Genomic DNA, 15,148 nt, shown 5'->3' with positions numbered 1-15,148 from the left:
CACCTGAACAAAAATCCATGAGACAAAGAAAAGGTACTTCTGTAATCCAGGGGCTTTCTTCCTGAAGAATTTCAAAGCTCTGCTGTAACAGGGGGCCTCTATCCCCTGGTTACTTTAAGAGAAGAAAGACAACTGGCTGGGGGCCAGCAGAGATAAACAGGCAGCAAGAGGGTAAATGGAGTAGCAGCTCCAAAGCTGCAAGTCACGTACCTCAAGAAAACTAGCTAAAAAGAGGTTTAAAAAAAATGGGCTCCAGGCCATGGGCTAAAAGGTGGCAGCAGCAAAAGCTGAGAATGCTGCTAGTAAGTAGACAAGGGGCACAGACAGAAGTGCAGCATTTGGGTCTAACTCATGACAATTCATAGAAATCACCATGAGTTAAACTGATCCCTCTGATCCAGTAGACATTAGCTGTAGGACCAGGAGGGTGGAGGATCGGCTCTGATTTGAAGCCGATCCAAGGAGAGAGGCTGTATCTTCCCCCTGGCTCCGTGCCCCTTCTCTCCCAGCTCCATTTCTGTCTCTGGATGGGAGTGAGGAGATGTTAAGGGATGGAGGTCTTCCAGAGTTCCCAGCCCTGCTAAAGCGGAGGGGACAGGTAGACCTGAGCCCCACCAAGGTGAGTGGACCTCCCTCCCCGGGCTTCTCCCCCTCCCATCCAGAGACAGCAGCTGAGCTGTTGTGATGCAGACAGAGCATACAGAAATTAATAAAGTCACTCCACTTAGGAGCAGACAATGAGAGCTAATTTGCCATGTGATCAGAAGACTCTGCAGCCAAGCTCTTCTGTTTGGGCATGGCTTTAGAGCGATTTCAAGGGGCTGACTGAATGACAAATGACATTTCTGTTTGTGCCCAACAGAATATGGCCAAGCAGCAGAGCTAAGTACCGTAAGACGGTCATAAACTACTGCAAGACCTTTTCAGGCTGGACGTAAGGAAGAACTTCTTTACTGTCCGAGCCCCCAAGGTCTGGAACAGCCTGCCATCGGAGGTGGTTCAAGCACCTACATTGAACACCTCATTGAACACCTTCAAGAGCGAATTGGATGCTTATCTTGTTGGGATCCTATGACCCCAGCTGACTTCCTGCCCTTTGGGCGGGGAGCTGGACTCGATCTTCCAAGGTCCCTTCCAGCCCTAATGTCTATGAAATCTATGAAGACAGCACAGAGGCTGCTTGATTGTGAATAGCTGACCACAAAACTGTGAGCCTGCTCGTGAAGATACTGGATGCATAGAAACAAGCCTAGACTGGTTAATGGGAACCCCCTGTGTCTGACTCTTAGAAGCAAGGGTCAGGTGATTGGGAGGGATGGAGTTAAGTGGTACATAGGCTTGGCTCCAGGACTACAGGGTCACTTTGGCTCTGAGGGTTGTAGGGAGACAAGCCCCACGGAGAACAGGCTGAATTAAGTGATCCGCAGGGAGATACAAGTACCACATACAGCTGGTACCAAGAGCATCTTGTCTGGGTACACCTGGCACAGAGAAGTTAGCTATTTTGGTTAAGTTTTATTTTCACTATTTTGCACCATAAGGCTTGGGAGCGGCTACGTGGGAGGCTGGCGGCCATGGTGGGGACCTTGAAGATGCTCCATATTGCGAGTTGTGGACTAAGGGCCAGTGGGCTGAAGCCGAGGTAGGGCCAGCTGCAAAGAGCAATACTCAAGGCATGAATGAATGTGGCTTTAGAGACACTAAGACTAGTGCCAGAGAGACACAAGATGTGGCTTTTTTTATTTGCTTTGTTTTCTTTTTAAGCAAGGCTTATGGGCCCAAAGAGCTGAGCCAGAGCCAGGGGCATATAGCAGAGACAGAAAGACTAGGGAAGTAAGTGGCTGAGACCAGTCAAGGCAAGCACCCAAGACCTACACTAGGGGCAGCCTTCCAAACATACATATATCATCCAAAAGCATAGCAGGTAAAGATTTCATAGACATTAGGGCTGGAAGGGACCTCAGAAGATCATCGAGTCTAGCCCCCAGATAAAGTGGCAGCCTTGGGAGTGGGTGGGGAAGGACTAACTTAGCTGCAAGGAGGTGCCATGGTTGTCCTTTAAGGTAGATCCTGTCACATCTGCTTCTTACAATGAAAGGACTATATTTTTTATAAGAGGTTCACAAAAACCCTCTACAACCAAAATGACTAAATAATCTAAATGCAGGAGCAATTACTACCTCTCATTGCCATGCCCTTTCAGGAATAGCTCAAAAAAAAAGAGAGAGAAAAAAAAAATCAACACGAACTTTGTAACTCTATTACAGACCTCATAGTCTGTAGTGGCTTTTGCCAAAGTAATATAAGCTACAACTCACTGTATGGGTCTAAAGAACCTTTTAAAGTATCTAGATGATGTTGACCATAGAGTGCCATTTCTCAACAAGATAACACACACAAAATCTATTTTGATATTATAAAAACAAGGACATCAGATAAAGAATGACAAATATTAACATATTTAATTATTTTATATTAAAATTTAAAATATATGCAAGATATAACAGTTTCTCTCTTGAATAGCACTACATAATTGCTAATTAATTAAATACTAAATAATTAATTTAGATAAATTAGTAGGCATCTCTGTTTTTATGTGGGAAAACAGGCATACAGAGACTGAGCAATCTGCCTGAAATCACAAAATGAATTGGACTTAATTCTGGAATCAGAATTCAGGAGAGATTTCCGACTCCCAAGAAAGATCCCAGCTTAGAGAGACTAAATGATAAACTTAACAGATGAGTAAGGATACAGTGAACACACTGTAGGGCACACAGTCATAATACATGATTACTCAGTTTAAATGCAACCTATGGAGCTTCTCTTTAAAGAAAATATAGTGCACACACTACTAGGAAAATGCTGCTACAGAAGTTAGTTTTCAAGAATGATATGAATTAGTGATGGGTGAAGGCTTTTATCAAGGATTCTGGAAGGGTGTTCCAAACATATCATGCAGCATGGAGGAAGGCAGAAAGACGCTTATGAAGAAAAACATTAAGACTAACATCAATACCAAAGACGATACAACAGATTAAGTTATATTATACAGGCAAGGGCTGAAGGAGTTAGGGTGTTTCAAACTTCTTGCTTTCACTTGACTTCCTGATCAGTGGAACATTACAACTCAGAATTATTTCAGAACTATTCTATTTTTTTTTACCTGCCTGCTGGAAAACCAGAATTTCCGTTCATGATAGGTTGAAAGGTACACAGCATACATCATCCCACTAGTGACAGCTGCGAGACAGCCAAAGAAAAGCTTTGCAAACCGCTGAAATAATACATCTGTAAAGAAATGTTGAAAAATGAATAGCCTCCACTCTGTTAATGTAACGAAGTAAAAACAAAAAGAAAGTTCAATATGACTAGTACTCTACACACAATTCTGAACGCCACAGTCATTAAAATTAATCTAACAGTTGCACCCAACATACACAGAAACCAAAACACAAGAGAACCTGGATAATATGCAACATGTTTAGTTTGCAGACTGCCAAAATGAGGATGAGCCACTCCAGCTGATTGAAGAAGCAGCACCTTTGAAGTTAAAGCTTTAGCAATCAGCTGAGTTCATCTTATACAGCTGATCAGAGAAGCAGCACCCTTTGAAATAAAAGCCACATAAACAGCTAGAACACTTAAGCGATACTACAGCAGCTGTTTGTTGTAGCTTTACATACTCTTAGCTAGTCTGCAGACACTGATCTTTGCAGAGGTTAAAAAAACCTGACCCTACAATAAATCCAATTTCTACTGAACTAGAGACACATTTCTTGTGTGGGACTATACCCTTCATTTTCACTATTACTGGATGGGAATTTTATAGCAAAATACTATATACAATGCTGAATGATTGCTATTAATTGGCAGTTGTGACTTTCAAAACAATCCACCGAAGGAAAAACTTCCTCCAGAAAAAAAAAAAATGGACTCAACTCCAATTTTACATGTTTCTGGTAAAATTCATTCAAAATGTACACGCACCAAGGAGGGTAACAGTATGTTAAGATTCCAGCACCTTATCTTTTTTAGTTTTTGTTCTTCCTGGAAAACAGGACAGGGCTAGCTTGGATTTTACCAGTTTATATCATTCAGTCAAGTTCCATTTCTGCTCAAGTACACTCAAATTTAAACAGGCACATTTAACACAAAACATTTAGATTCAGTGTGGTGATTTAATATGTCTATTATACTGAACAACAATTAGTGTTACTGGATCTAAAAAAATCTATTTTAGTTCTATTTTCCTGCAGAATTACCACCCACTCCCAGCTTGTAAACTGACAAATAATTCCACGTTTAAAAGTGTTGTGTGTGTACTTGTGCTTGAATTAAAGTGAGTGGGGGGTGGGGTTTGGTTTTAAATAGACCAAAAAGGTGCAACTTTAAGGAAATATTTTTTATAGGAAATGCAATTAGTACATGGCAAAAAGTTACAGCAATCCCGCACTATCACTTTTCTTTATATTTTAAGTTTCATCACAACTAAGTTCTCTGCATGATATTTTTTGATTATCCAAAAATATCCCCCAAAATAAACAGTAACAATTACTGTACTTGAAATACAATTTACAGCATTTTAAAAGAACAATGAAAAGTTAACTGAAAATACTGGAATTTACATTTTGGTGTTCTTCCTAAATTTGGGTTTTCTTTCTTTCTCTCCTTTGAAGACATCTTATCAGCTTCTGAGCAGTTTTGCTTCTTTCTTTGCCGCAAATCTGCTGTTCCTGAAGGTAATTTCAGAAGTTATTGCAATATAATATACAGAACACCTTCAGACACATTCACGGGGCATGAGCCAGCATAAAAGTTACAAATATTGATTGATGCAAGAACACATCAAAAAAATGAAAAAAAACCACCCAGCACTTTACTGGAAGAGGAAGTATGTTAGTTTGACCCAGCTCCCCAGTGTCTGTATAGATCAGGTGCTTTAGCCAGGCTTTTTGGTGCTTTTATCTGTAGCTGATTCAATCAGGTGTTAGATAAAAGCACCTAAAAGTCCTATTGAAGCACATGGTCTATACAGATATCGGGGGAGCTGGGTCAAACTAACATCCAGTTCCCCTTCTGGGTATGCATTGTGCTTGACACAGGGGCATACCCAGCTGAAAGTAAAAGTGCTGATTTTTTTCTTTCACATCTGTAAACAGCCTACGATTACAAGGGTTCCTGAGAGAATAGAATGTATACATTTTTTTAAAAATAAAGAAAGTTGAAGACCCTGTTAAAGGGCAATTTGGCCAAACCACAAATCTTAAAGCTGTCTTGAGCAATCTAGTCCAGGCATCAAGCTGTGGGCTGGACTGACCCAGTTCAGGCCAGCACTACAATCCAGCTGTCCCACTGCTTGTCCCCAGGCAGCATGGGGAGAGAGTGTGCAGCTGGTACTCATACCCACAGCAGCAGGGGAAAATGACTGCTGCTAAAGGCCCCCTCACTCCACCACTGGAGGGAAGAGTGCTGGTTGCAGACACTCTCCCTGTGCTTCTGACACAAACTGGATTAATTCATCTGCTGAAGCCCCACGCCCCTGGCCCAGATCAAATGGCACTGCAGGCTGGATCCACCCCTAGGCTGCTGACCCCTCCTCTACTCTAGTGGAACTCAGCCGTTTACAGTGGTCGGCCTGGTCACATCAGGTTGTACCACAGTCCACCACTCATCCGGTAAGCATAAAGGAAAGTGGAGATGAGGAGGAGAGAAAGATGGAGGCCAATGTCAGAGGGAGAGAGGAAGTGAGGTTATTGCTAGCTGCAGAGGGGATTAGTGGCACAGTGCAGGATAAGGAACCGGATGCAATGGGCCAAGTGGGTGGTTGCTGATCCTCCGTGTCATGGGCCAGACCTGGTACAGAGGCTGTAGACTGAGCACCGCTGATCTAGTCAAAGAATTTCATGGAGTAATTTGGGGTTAAATCAAGAGCCAGTCACTTTTGGAAGAATTAAAGCACCTCTTTTAGACTACCACCTAACTTGAAAGGCCTTGCTCTTTAGACCCTGTGGTGTCTTGTTCTGACTATTAGTTACACTCATTTTTAAAGATGTGCACTTTATTTCCATTTTAATGTTCGTCTCATTTGGAGAAAGAAAACAACTGTATGAGCTGAAGACTGCCTATCCTTTACCATCCAGCTTCTTTAAAGGATTTTAAAAACTAAAGTAGGCAATTCCCAAGCATTCACAACGCAGGTGTAGCTGGCCTGTCCAATGCAATCCTGTAGCCCTGCGAGGAATTGCCTCAGCCAGAGGGCCGAGGGGGTGGGTGCCTGGCTACAGAAAACACGCGGGGTGGGGGGGGGGGATGCGGGTGTCTGACTACAGAAAACATTCAGCGTGCCGAGGTCTCAGGCCGACTGGCACAGCATGAAACCCTAGATGAACTGTAGACAGTCGGTTCCCTCTGAACGCCTCCCAGGGCGTTAGGAGCCAAGCGCCGGGGCTGCACTTCAGTGCAACGCGCCTTTGTCGCCGCCCGCTTTGCTGAGCGGGGCCGCAGGAGGGGTCCCGACAAGAAGCGGAGCGCGGGGCCGGGACCGTGGGGCAAGGCGAAAAACCGCGGGACAGCGCCGCTCCCCGGGTCGCTCCCGTGGGGCGGGGAAGCCGCGGCTCCGCCGCCGGGCTGAAGGCCCGCCGCTCCCCGCTCACCTTCCTCCATTGCCGGAGGACGCCGCTGTCCGAAGCGACGGGCCGCACCACGCTCGCAGCCACCGACGGGGACGGCGACCCCTCACTTCCGGCCGCGCTGGGAGTGGGGCCGGCCGGAGCCCGGCGGCTGCGGACCAGCAGGCGGCTCGTCTGCGCAGGCGCTGCCGCCCGCCCTCGCGTAGAGGGGGCTGGGGTGCGTTCCCGTGGAGCTGGCGCTGGTGGCTTTGGGCCTCCCGGGCCTGAGCCAGGCCATAAGCTGGGTTAACATGTTAGGCCAGCTCTTAGCCAAGGACCCGTGAAGTGTCTTGTGGTTTCTCTCTGGGCTTGGGCCGTTGGAGGCCTTGGCTTGTCTTCCTGGCTGTGTTGCCTCTACAGCCACGGTGTCAAGCTCGCCCCCATGCCCCAGGCTGGACCCTAGTCCCCAAAGCAGCAGCCACAACAGGGGTTAACGCAGCCGTTGCTTCCCCTCTTCTGCCAACGTGGGCCCAACAGGGCAACATGTCCCTATGCCCATGGCAGGCTCCGTCCCTTTACCAACCTCACGGGGTTTGCAGGGCTGAATTGCTGGTCCCTTTACCAGCCTGCAGGCTGCAAACCCAACACCCCTGCTCTAAAAGAAAGGACCTAAAGCTGAGATACCTGTGTGTCGTCCACGTGGCACTAGACACCAGCTGTCTGCTACTTGCTGTGCTGTCCAAGGAGCTGGCAATGCTTGACTCAAAAGCAGTTTCAAAATCCTCTCTCCCCAGCAAGAAGCTGCTACAATAGAAATGTCTAAAAAGAAGAGGTTGCATTTGTCACTTGCGTCAGGACTGCGTCTCCGCCTCCTGTGCTTGGAGCAGTTCCTAGGTTGGCCGCAGCCGCACAGGAAGTGGGCCTTACAGAAAGGCCCTGTCTCTCACAAGGGAGAGGCACCACCTGCCAAAGCATCAAAGGGCCTTCTGGGTTTCTACTGCAGGTGCCATGGACTCCACCAAGATGGTAGATGGCATAGGGGTTTTCAACACTGAGCTTTCTGCCCGAGGGAGTTTGTGCAGGGGAGCAGAGTACTTCCTAGCACCCTGAAACAACAGCTTCCCTCAAGCTATAAGCTCTTCTGCTTCAGGAGAGATAAGAACATAACGACTGCCATTTACTGGGTTAGGCCATTGGTCCATCTTGTTCAGTATCCTGTATCATAGTCTTCAGCAGTGTCTACTGGTTCCTTGGACTCAGTCAAGGGCCAGTGGGTGCTGGCTCAGTACCACCCTTGGAGCACCTGTCATTAACCTTTAATCTCCAATTCCCATCCCTGTTTTTATTTTTGTTGTCCCCTGGGATCTGGGGTTGTGTTTTCAGGGCCCCCCCCAAATGAGGGAGGGTTACAGTTTTTTTGGTGGGCCTAACCTACTGACAGCACAACAAACAGGCCTGTGTCACGCTTGGCAGAGAGTGGATGCTGAAAGAAAGAGTAAACAGGGTATGACCAGGGCTTTGGTCACTATTCCTCTCACTTGCAGCTTCCAGCATTTAAGGTTGAGGACCAAAACACTGGCTTGCATCCATAGATGCTTCTCAAGCAAATCCCAGGATGTCCTTCTCCCCCTGTACTCGGCCTTGGTGAGGTCACAGCTAGAGTACTGCATCCAGTTTTGGGCTTCACAATTCAAAAAGGATGTGGAGAAGCTTGAGAGAGTCCAGAGAAGAGCCACGTGCATGATCAGAGGTCAGGAAAGCAGACCTTACGATGACAGGCTGAGAGCCATGGGGCTCTTTAGCCTGGAAAAGCGCAGGCTCAGGGGTGATCTGATGGTCACCTATAAGTTTATCAGGGGTGACCACCAGGATCTGGGGAACGTTTGTTCACCAGAGCGCCCCAAGGGATGACAAGGTCGAACGTCATAAACTACTACAAGACTGTTTCAGGCTGGACATAAGGAAGAATTTCTTTGCTGTCCGAGCCCCCAAGGTCTGGAACAGCCTGCCATTGGAGGTGGTTCAAGCACCTACATTGAACACCTTCAGGAGCCAATTGGATGCTTATCTTGTTGGGATCCTATGACCTCAGCTGACTTCCTGCCCTTCAGGCAGGGGGCTGGACTCGATGATCTTCCGAAGTCCCTTCCAGCCCTAATGTCTATGAAATCTATGAAATCTATGAAGTCCTGATTCAGAGACAGAAACTGTAACTCCCTTGCTCAATAAATACTGATGCCCTTTCCTCCAAAAGTTTGTTCATCTCGTTTTTTGAATCTGGCTAAACTGTCAACCTATTGTGGGAATGAGTTCCACACTTTAATTACTACTGTGTGAAAAAGAACGTCCTTGAATTAGGTTTGCTTGTTAGATCCTGGAGTAGACAGTCTCATGTTATGTGTGTTACAAAACGTCATCACACCCATGTCATCATGACTCCAGAGTTGTGCGTCATATGCTGGGGCCTGTTGTGGCTAGTAGTTAATCAAAGCTTACTGCCCACCAGTGGCTGCTTACATGAATTCCTGCATTTGCATCATTGTTGATTATGATGATCGTGATGGACCATCTAGATGCCCTGATCACGGACCAGGATCTCATTGTGCCAAGTACTGTACAAGCACGGAACAAAAAGTTGATCCCTGCCCTGAAATGGTTACATGCTAAAGCTTAAGACAACAGACAATGGATAGATGAAGATGGGTTGATGAGACAGTAAAGAGCAAAGATCAGCAACATTTTTGGGCTGAGTGCCAAGAAACTCCACAACCTGGACTTTAAAGATGTTGGCAGAGCGGATTTGGGGGGGGGAAGCTGATTCTTGTCATGGCAACACAGCCCCAACCCTTTTCATGCCATGCCCTCCAAGGTGCTCATGCAGCCGCTGCCAGAAACGAGCTTGCCTGAGGCTCTGGACCCCATTGCAGCCCCTTACAGCCTTGTGCTTCCTGCTGCAAGTAGCCTGGACTCTGGGCAGGCCCCTGCTGCCTGCCCTGGGTCCTGGATTGTTTGCAGTAAGGCTGCAAACAGCTGCACTGGGGTCTGGAGTCCTGGCTTGGCTCTGTGGTGGAGGCAGTTGCACATATGCCTCAAGGTGTGTGATGGAGAAGAGGCTGGGATTGCACTGCTCCAGGCCTCTTCCACACCATGTGCCAAGTGCATGTGCAGCTGCCAATGCCCACAGAGCTGGGCTGGGGATCCAGATCCCAGTGCACTGATTGCAGCCTCCTGGCTGCCAGCCACATCTGGCCCAGGCTCTGGGCAGCTGCTGCCTGCCATGGAGCCCCAGCTACTCACAACAGAGCTTGCAGCCTCCCTACTACGTGCTGTGAGCAACCCAGGCTCCATAGCCAGCAGCAGCTGCCCAGAGTCTGGGCTGGCTGTGGTGTGCCAAACAAAATGGCCTCACATGCTGTGCTCTGGCACACATGCCAGGGGTTGCTGACCCCTGGTATAGGAAGCAATGAAACAGCATTGGTCGGCGTGATAGGCACTGTGCTGTGCACCTGCAGACTAAATGTCAAATTCTTGTAGGCATACTGATAAGGACATTTTGTGGAGTATTATACCGGAAATCAATAAGGTTGTTTTACCAGTTTTTACGAAAGGTTCATTCAAAGTGTGAGGGGTAGCATGAGACAAAGCACAAATGCAGCTGTCTGAAAACATTTGCTTTGAGTATGTTCTCTTCCATTCTTGAGTCTTTCTTTCAAGAGCTTGTCATTTTACAAGAACATCACAGATCTGTTAAATAGTAGCCTTCCAAAAGGGACTTGAACTGCTATGGACTATTACCTGTTCGCTATAACTTTGTTTAAAAATGTATAATATTTACTGGTGTCATCTGTCACCTGTGCATATAGGGTAAGCTCTAGAGTATGTTATTCTCTTTCACTGGAAGCTGGATAGCTTGGTTGCATTTCAGACTTAATGCCAAATGAAATCAGTGCAAGGTTCTCCATTTTCTTAGATGGATTCTGGATCAGGCTGCAGTTCTACCTCATCTACTGCAGCCAGGCTTTGTGGCAAAATGGCAGACCACATTTCTTCTCTGCCTGGTCTGGGACAAATTCTCCTGTTCTGTTTCACATAAGCAAAGACTGAAGACGGACTGAAAACTAAGTCCATCATCTCTGGAAACAAGACAGTACAAATTTTACTTTCTAAATATTTCAGGCAGAAGGCAGAACAGAGGTGCATCTTATAGGTTAATTGAATCAGAGATGGATACATTTTTGTGAGCCACAGCTGAATTCATCATAGGCTACCTCTCTCTTCTAAATATTTCTTTAGACATCATGAAACAAAAGGGTAGATTGAAACAAAAAACCAAAATAACTGACAAGCAGATCGTATCTGTTCTGGGCGGGTTTCAGAATGTGTGGGTAAATTGGGCATGTTGTGGAAGCACAGGGTAGCAAGGGGAGGTGAGAGCAGGGTTCTGCTGGGACTAATTCTCCACTATCGTAAGACACAGCCTTGACTTGTATTAGGGGCAAAATGGCTCTGAATCATAGCACATACACAGGGAAGAGCCAGTTTGTTTATTTATTTAAATGATCCAGGAGCAACTAGTCTAACAAGCTATCAAAAGAGGTTTGTGGGAATTGCCTCTAGGGAACTGCAATTTTCTCTGGCAGCCAATGTCTGATCAGCAACTAAGAAATGAATTTGGCGAGTTGTCTAGCAGTTATAAGGAAAAATAAAATTAATTTGCACATTCTGTTGGGCCATAACACGCGATTTAGAGGTTGCCTGAATTTTTTAATAAAGTTTTTAATATTTTTGCAGCTGCTAATTTATGGAGTAGTTAAAAGACTTGCTTATATCTTTAATGTAAGTGTATGTTTATAAGTCTAAGCTTATAAATATAAAATAAATACATTTTTATTTCCTTGCTCATCAGCCTGTTTTAAACTTTGTTCTCTTACATGTTTAAACAAATGCTTTACTGGATATGCAGGAATCTATAATAATACTAATTTTTTTTCATACTTTTAATTGACCATTAAAGTACTCACATAACTAGACCAGTGACTGTACAGTGTTATGCTTCAAATCTTGTCTTTTCTCAACTTGCTTCATACTTGCTGGGTGTTGTGTGTGCATGTGTCCCAGCCGCCAGCAGGAGGGATCAGGATTGAGAGAGTGGTTTGGGGTAAAAAGGTAAGAAAGGTGTATTGAGCTAACAAACACACAACTACGCATAACATAACAAGCCAACAATGAAAGATAATAACAATTCGCATCTACAACTTATCGGCAGTCCCCTCTGATGCCTGATGTACAACAAGTCCCTCTTCTATAAAGCTCAGCGAAGTCAGGCATCCCCGATCTGCACTGTCCAAGGGATACAGGGATGGACCCTGGTATTCAGTCCTCAGGCTCCTCAAGATCCACGGGCCCACCAAACCCAGGTCAGCAGCTAATTTCTAAATTAGTAGCTTCTCTTACAATGCTGCATCATCTGTCTGATAATTTCTGGATGTGCTAGCCAACTTATAACTTCTGAGTAACCCTGTGGACTCACAGCCACTCACTACAAACTTTCCTTATGACTGACCAATAGCAGTACAAGCCTTTGCATTTTTCTGATGAGGTTAATTTTAACAGCACCGCTACATACAAGGCCTCACTAATCTTTTACTGTAATTAAACTCTCAGTGGCAACATACAGCTCCATACATAAACAAACACCTGGTCTAATCCTAGCAGAGCATTCAGCAAGCACCTTAGACAGTTTTCAGCTGTCACAGCATGTGTGTGTGTTTGTTTTATCCAATTTTTGCAAACACTTTTGCATGTGAATACCTCATGCAGTAGATAGTTTAACTGAGTTCAGTAGGACTATTCAGAGGCATGGAGTTACTCAAATGCATAAATGTTTGTGGAATTGAGATCTTAGCTTGTACTCTTTTTGAGGCAGGGACACATATTTCTGTTTGTTCTGTACAGTGCCTAACATGTTTAATATCAAACAAGAATGAGCAAACAAAACTATAACAGTGGGCCTATCACAACACATGTAAGAAAATATGTGTGGGAGAGAAAAGCAGAAATTTGGGGAAAAGAACAATATGGAAAGAAACATTTAAAATCTCATACTGGAAAGAAGACAGATCAAACAAACATAAAGTGACAAACTGCATAAAATTCTTGTGCTTCTAGGGTGCGCTGTTGTTGTTCTTCTACCTCCATCTTAGTCATCAGCATAGACTGAATAGGAAAAAATTGGCAGGTCAAACAATTCCTAATGAATACAATGAGTTATGACTTCCTATATTTTCTGTTTAATTACAAGAAGCTCTTTTTGTTAACCAGAAGATGAGCTGCTTATAGCTCTTTCACAATCAATCATTCATTTGCATAAATTATAGTGAATAGGCCACCACCCTTTTCTTTGAAAAAGACTGTCTTCCTAAAGGATTCTCTGCATATCAGATGTAATTTACAGGATTCTCTAATCTTATTTTTCTCCTCCCCAACTTCATCTGAAGGCAGCTTCCAATGCTTTTGATCATTCTGTCTTACAGATTGCCCCAAATTAGAGGCAAGGGAGCAAGATTATTCAGTCAGTTACTTGACTGTAAACCTGTTTACCAGGAATGCAGTCAGTGGAGCTGACTTATGTTCACACCATTGAAGCTGACATCAGAACACTAGATTACATTTTCACACTCTTTCATCTCTCTTCTTGAATCCTACAATAACTTATAACCTCTCCTTTTCTTTTATGACCAGTGGAGTCTTTGTATGATTTGCACATCACCTTCATCAGTATTAAAAATACAATACCAGTTTGGCTTTCTGGACCAGGGATTTTCAATCTTTTTTAGTAAATGGTGGCCAGATGTGGAGTGAGCGGGTTGGCATGTGGCCAGACACAGAGCGGGGGGACACATTTGCGCCTCCCCCACCTCCCTGCTCCTGGGAGGCAGAGGCATGGGGTGCTGGGTGGTGGCACTCTAGTCCTGCCCGCCCATGCATACCTCCTAGGGCCCTCCCAAGTACCCCCCAGGGGTACGCGTACCTCTGGTTGACAACCCCTGTTCTAGACTATCTCCTACTGGTTTTGGATTTGTATCGTACAGCATATTTGCTATACTGTTTTGTTTTGTTTTTTCTTTAAAATGTCCCAAATGTAATTTCTACCACTACATTTGAAAAATCACTTCTAAATCTAATTGATTTAGAGTTCATTCTTAACTTCATCCCATCACTTCTTGTACCTCCTATCTTACTTTGTATGATTCCTTCTTATTTTTCATACTTTTGCCTTTCCAACATTTGTACATTTTTATCATGAGCACCATTAGTTGGCCTGTAGTTCTCTATATCCAATAATAATTTTTAACTTTCATAAGTTTAACCCTCTTCATCAGCTCAACTTCTGGCTCACTAATCGTTGTTGCTCTTCTCTGAGCTCACTCCATTTGGTCTGGCATTGGGATACTCAAAACTGAGTACAGTAGTTCAGATTCAATCTCACCAAATTGGTTTACAGAGGGACTTTTTTCCTCTGCTCCTTAATATGATGGTTTCGCATAGGCAACCTAAAATTGCTATTTTTGACAGACTCACTGTTTCACAAGCTCAAATCTAACCCTATGCCTATTAAAAATAACCAAGTAACAATATAATGGTAAGGAGCAAATGAAAATATTTTATATGTCTCATTAAATCCAGCATCATGATAAAGTGACTTGGCTGGTCACCATTTTGGGGTCTTTACTTGTTTGCTGTACCACTTCTTCCTTTCTCTCATTTGTTTGGGTATTTCTGTTTTCTACCCTAAGTTCTTCAAGGCAGGAAAAACTTATGCCTATGTCGCCGCTGGGACGCGACTAGCTGTTCTCGGCCCACTCTTCCCCATGGGATTGGTGTTGTCCCTTGCCGGTGTTCCCGCTGTTGGCCGAGCGGATGTTCGCTGCCCGACTCCTTGACCCCGTTCTTGCCTGCCACGACTTGATGTTACCAGTGTTTGGGGTCAGTTGTCATGCGTGCCTGTGGCTCAGGGTTCCCTGGCAGTCACTCTTGGGGCTCCACCACCCCTACACCCCAGCCTCACGCCTCCTTATGGTGTTGCCAAGCTGTTAGTCATCTTGCTCTTGGATTACTACTAAAATTGGAGTGCCAGCTTCCCTCACTGCAACCGAGACTATGCCTACTACCGATCTAATGCCCCCTGGTCTCCCCTAGAAGTCAGGGAAAAGACCAGCCTAACACGAAACACGAAAAAAAGGCTCAACACAAACTGGGCATACCGCCCCTTTAACTGCCCCCCCCACGCCTTACAGTAGCCCCGTCTGCTTTATGCCTAGGCATTCAATCTTTGCCCATTCCCCGGCACCTCACAGTCCAGCGGCGGCGTGTCCTCCGGAGGCACCTTTCTCTGGGCTTCCTTGTAGGCTCTCCTCCTCTGGCTGCCTTCGTCTGGGATATCCTCTGTGGTAACACAAGGGCGATCCCAGGTCTCCCTACCAGTCGCCTCTGCAACGATGCTTCTGCGGCGTCCCTGTCTCTTCTCACCCCCGTCC

The 15,148-nt window shown here is 45.3% G+C and overlaps 1 protein-coding gene across 4 annotated transcripts in view; it reads right to left on the bottom strand.

The window, feature by feature from the left end:
• Positions 1 to 15,148, bottom strand: part of DPY19L4 (dpy-19 like 4) — a 151,932-nt gene that overhangs the window by 65,309 nt on the left and 71,475 nt on the right. The window contains exons 1-3 of one of the 4 annotated variants that reach the window (XM_090040361.1): positions 11,633 to 11,660; positions 4,629 to 4,736; positions 3,167 to 3,291 (exon numbers count right to left, since the gene is read on the bottom strand). In XM_090040361.1, the coding sequence (XP_089896487.1) occupies positions 3,167 to 3,291; positions 4,629 to 4,683 (180 nt within the window). In that variant the 5' untranslated portion in view covers positions 4,684 to 4,736; positions 11,633 to 11,660. Of the gene's footprint in view, positions 1 to 3,166; positions 3,292 to 4,628; positions 4,737 to 6,656; positions 6,815 to 11,632; positions 11,661 to 15,148 lie in introns of those variants that run through there. The other 3 variants (XM_090040359.1, XM_090040358.1, XM_090040362.1) reach the window with 3 other exon arrangements.

This window comes from Crocodylus siamensis, chromosome 3, assembly GCF_052110815.1.
Source record: "Crocodylus siamensis isolate JL-2025a chromosome 3, ASM5211081v1, whole genome shotgun sequence".
NCBI lineage: Eukaryota > Metazoa > Chordata > Crocodylia > Crocodylidae > Crocodylus > Crocodylus siamensis.
The sequence above is the reverse complement of the archived record's forward strand: the minus strand, read 5'-3'. Positions and strand labels throughout refer to the sequence as shown.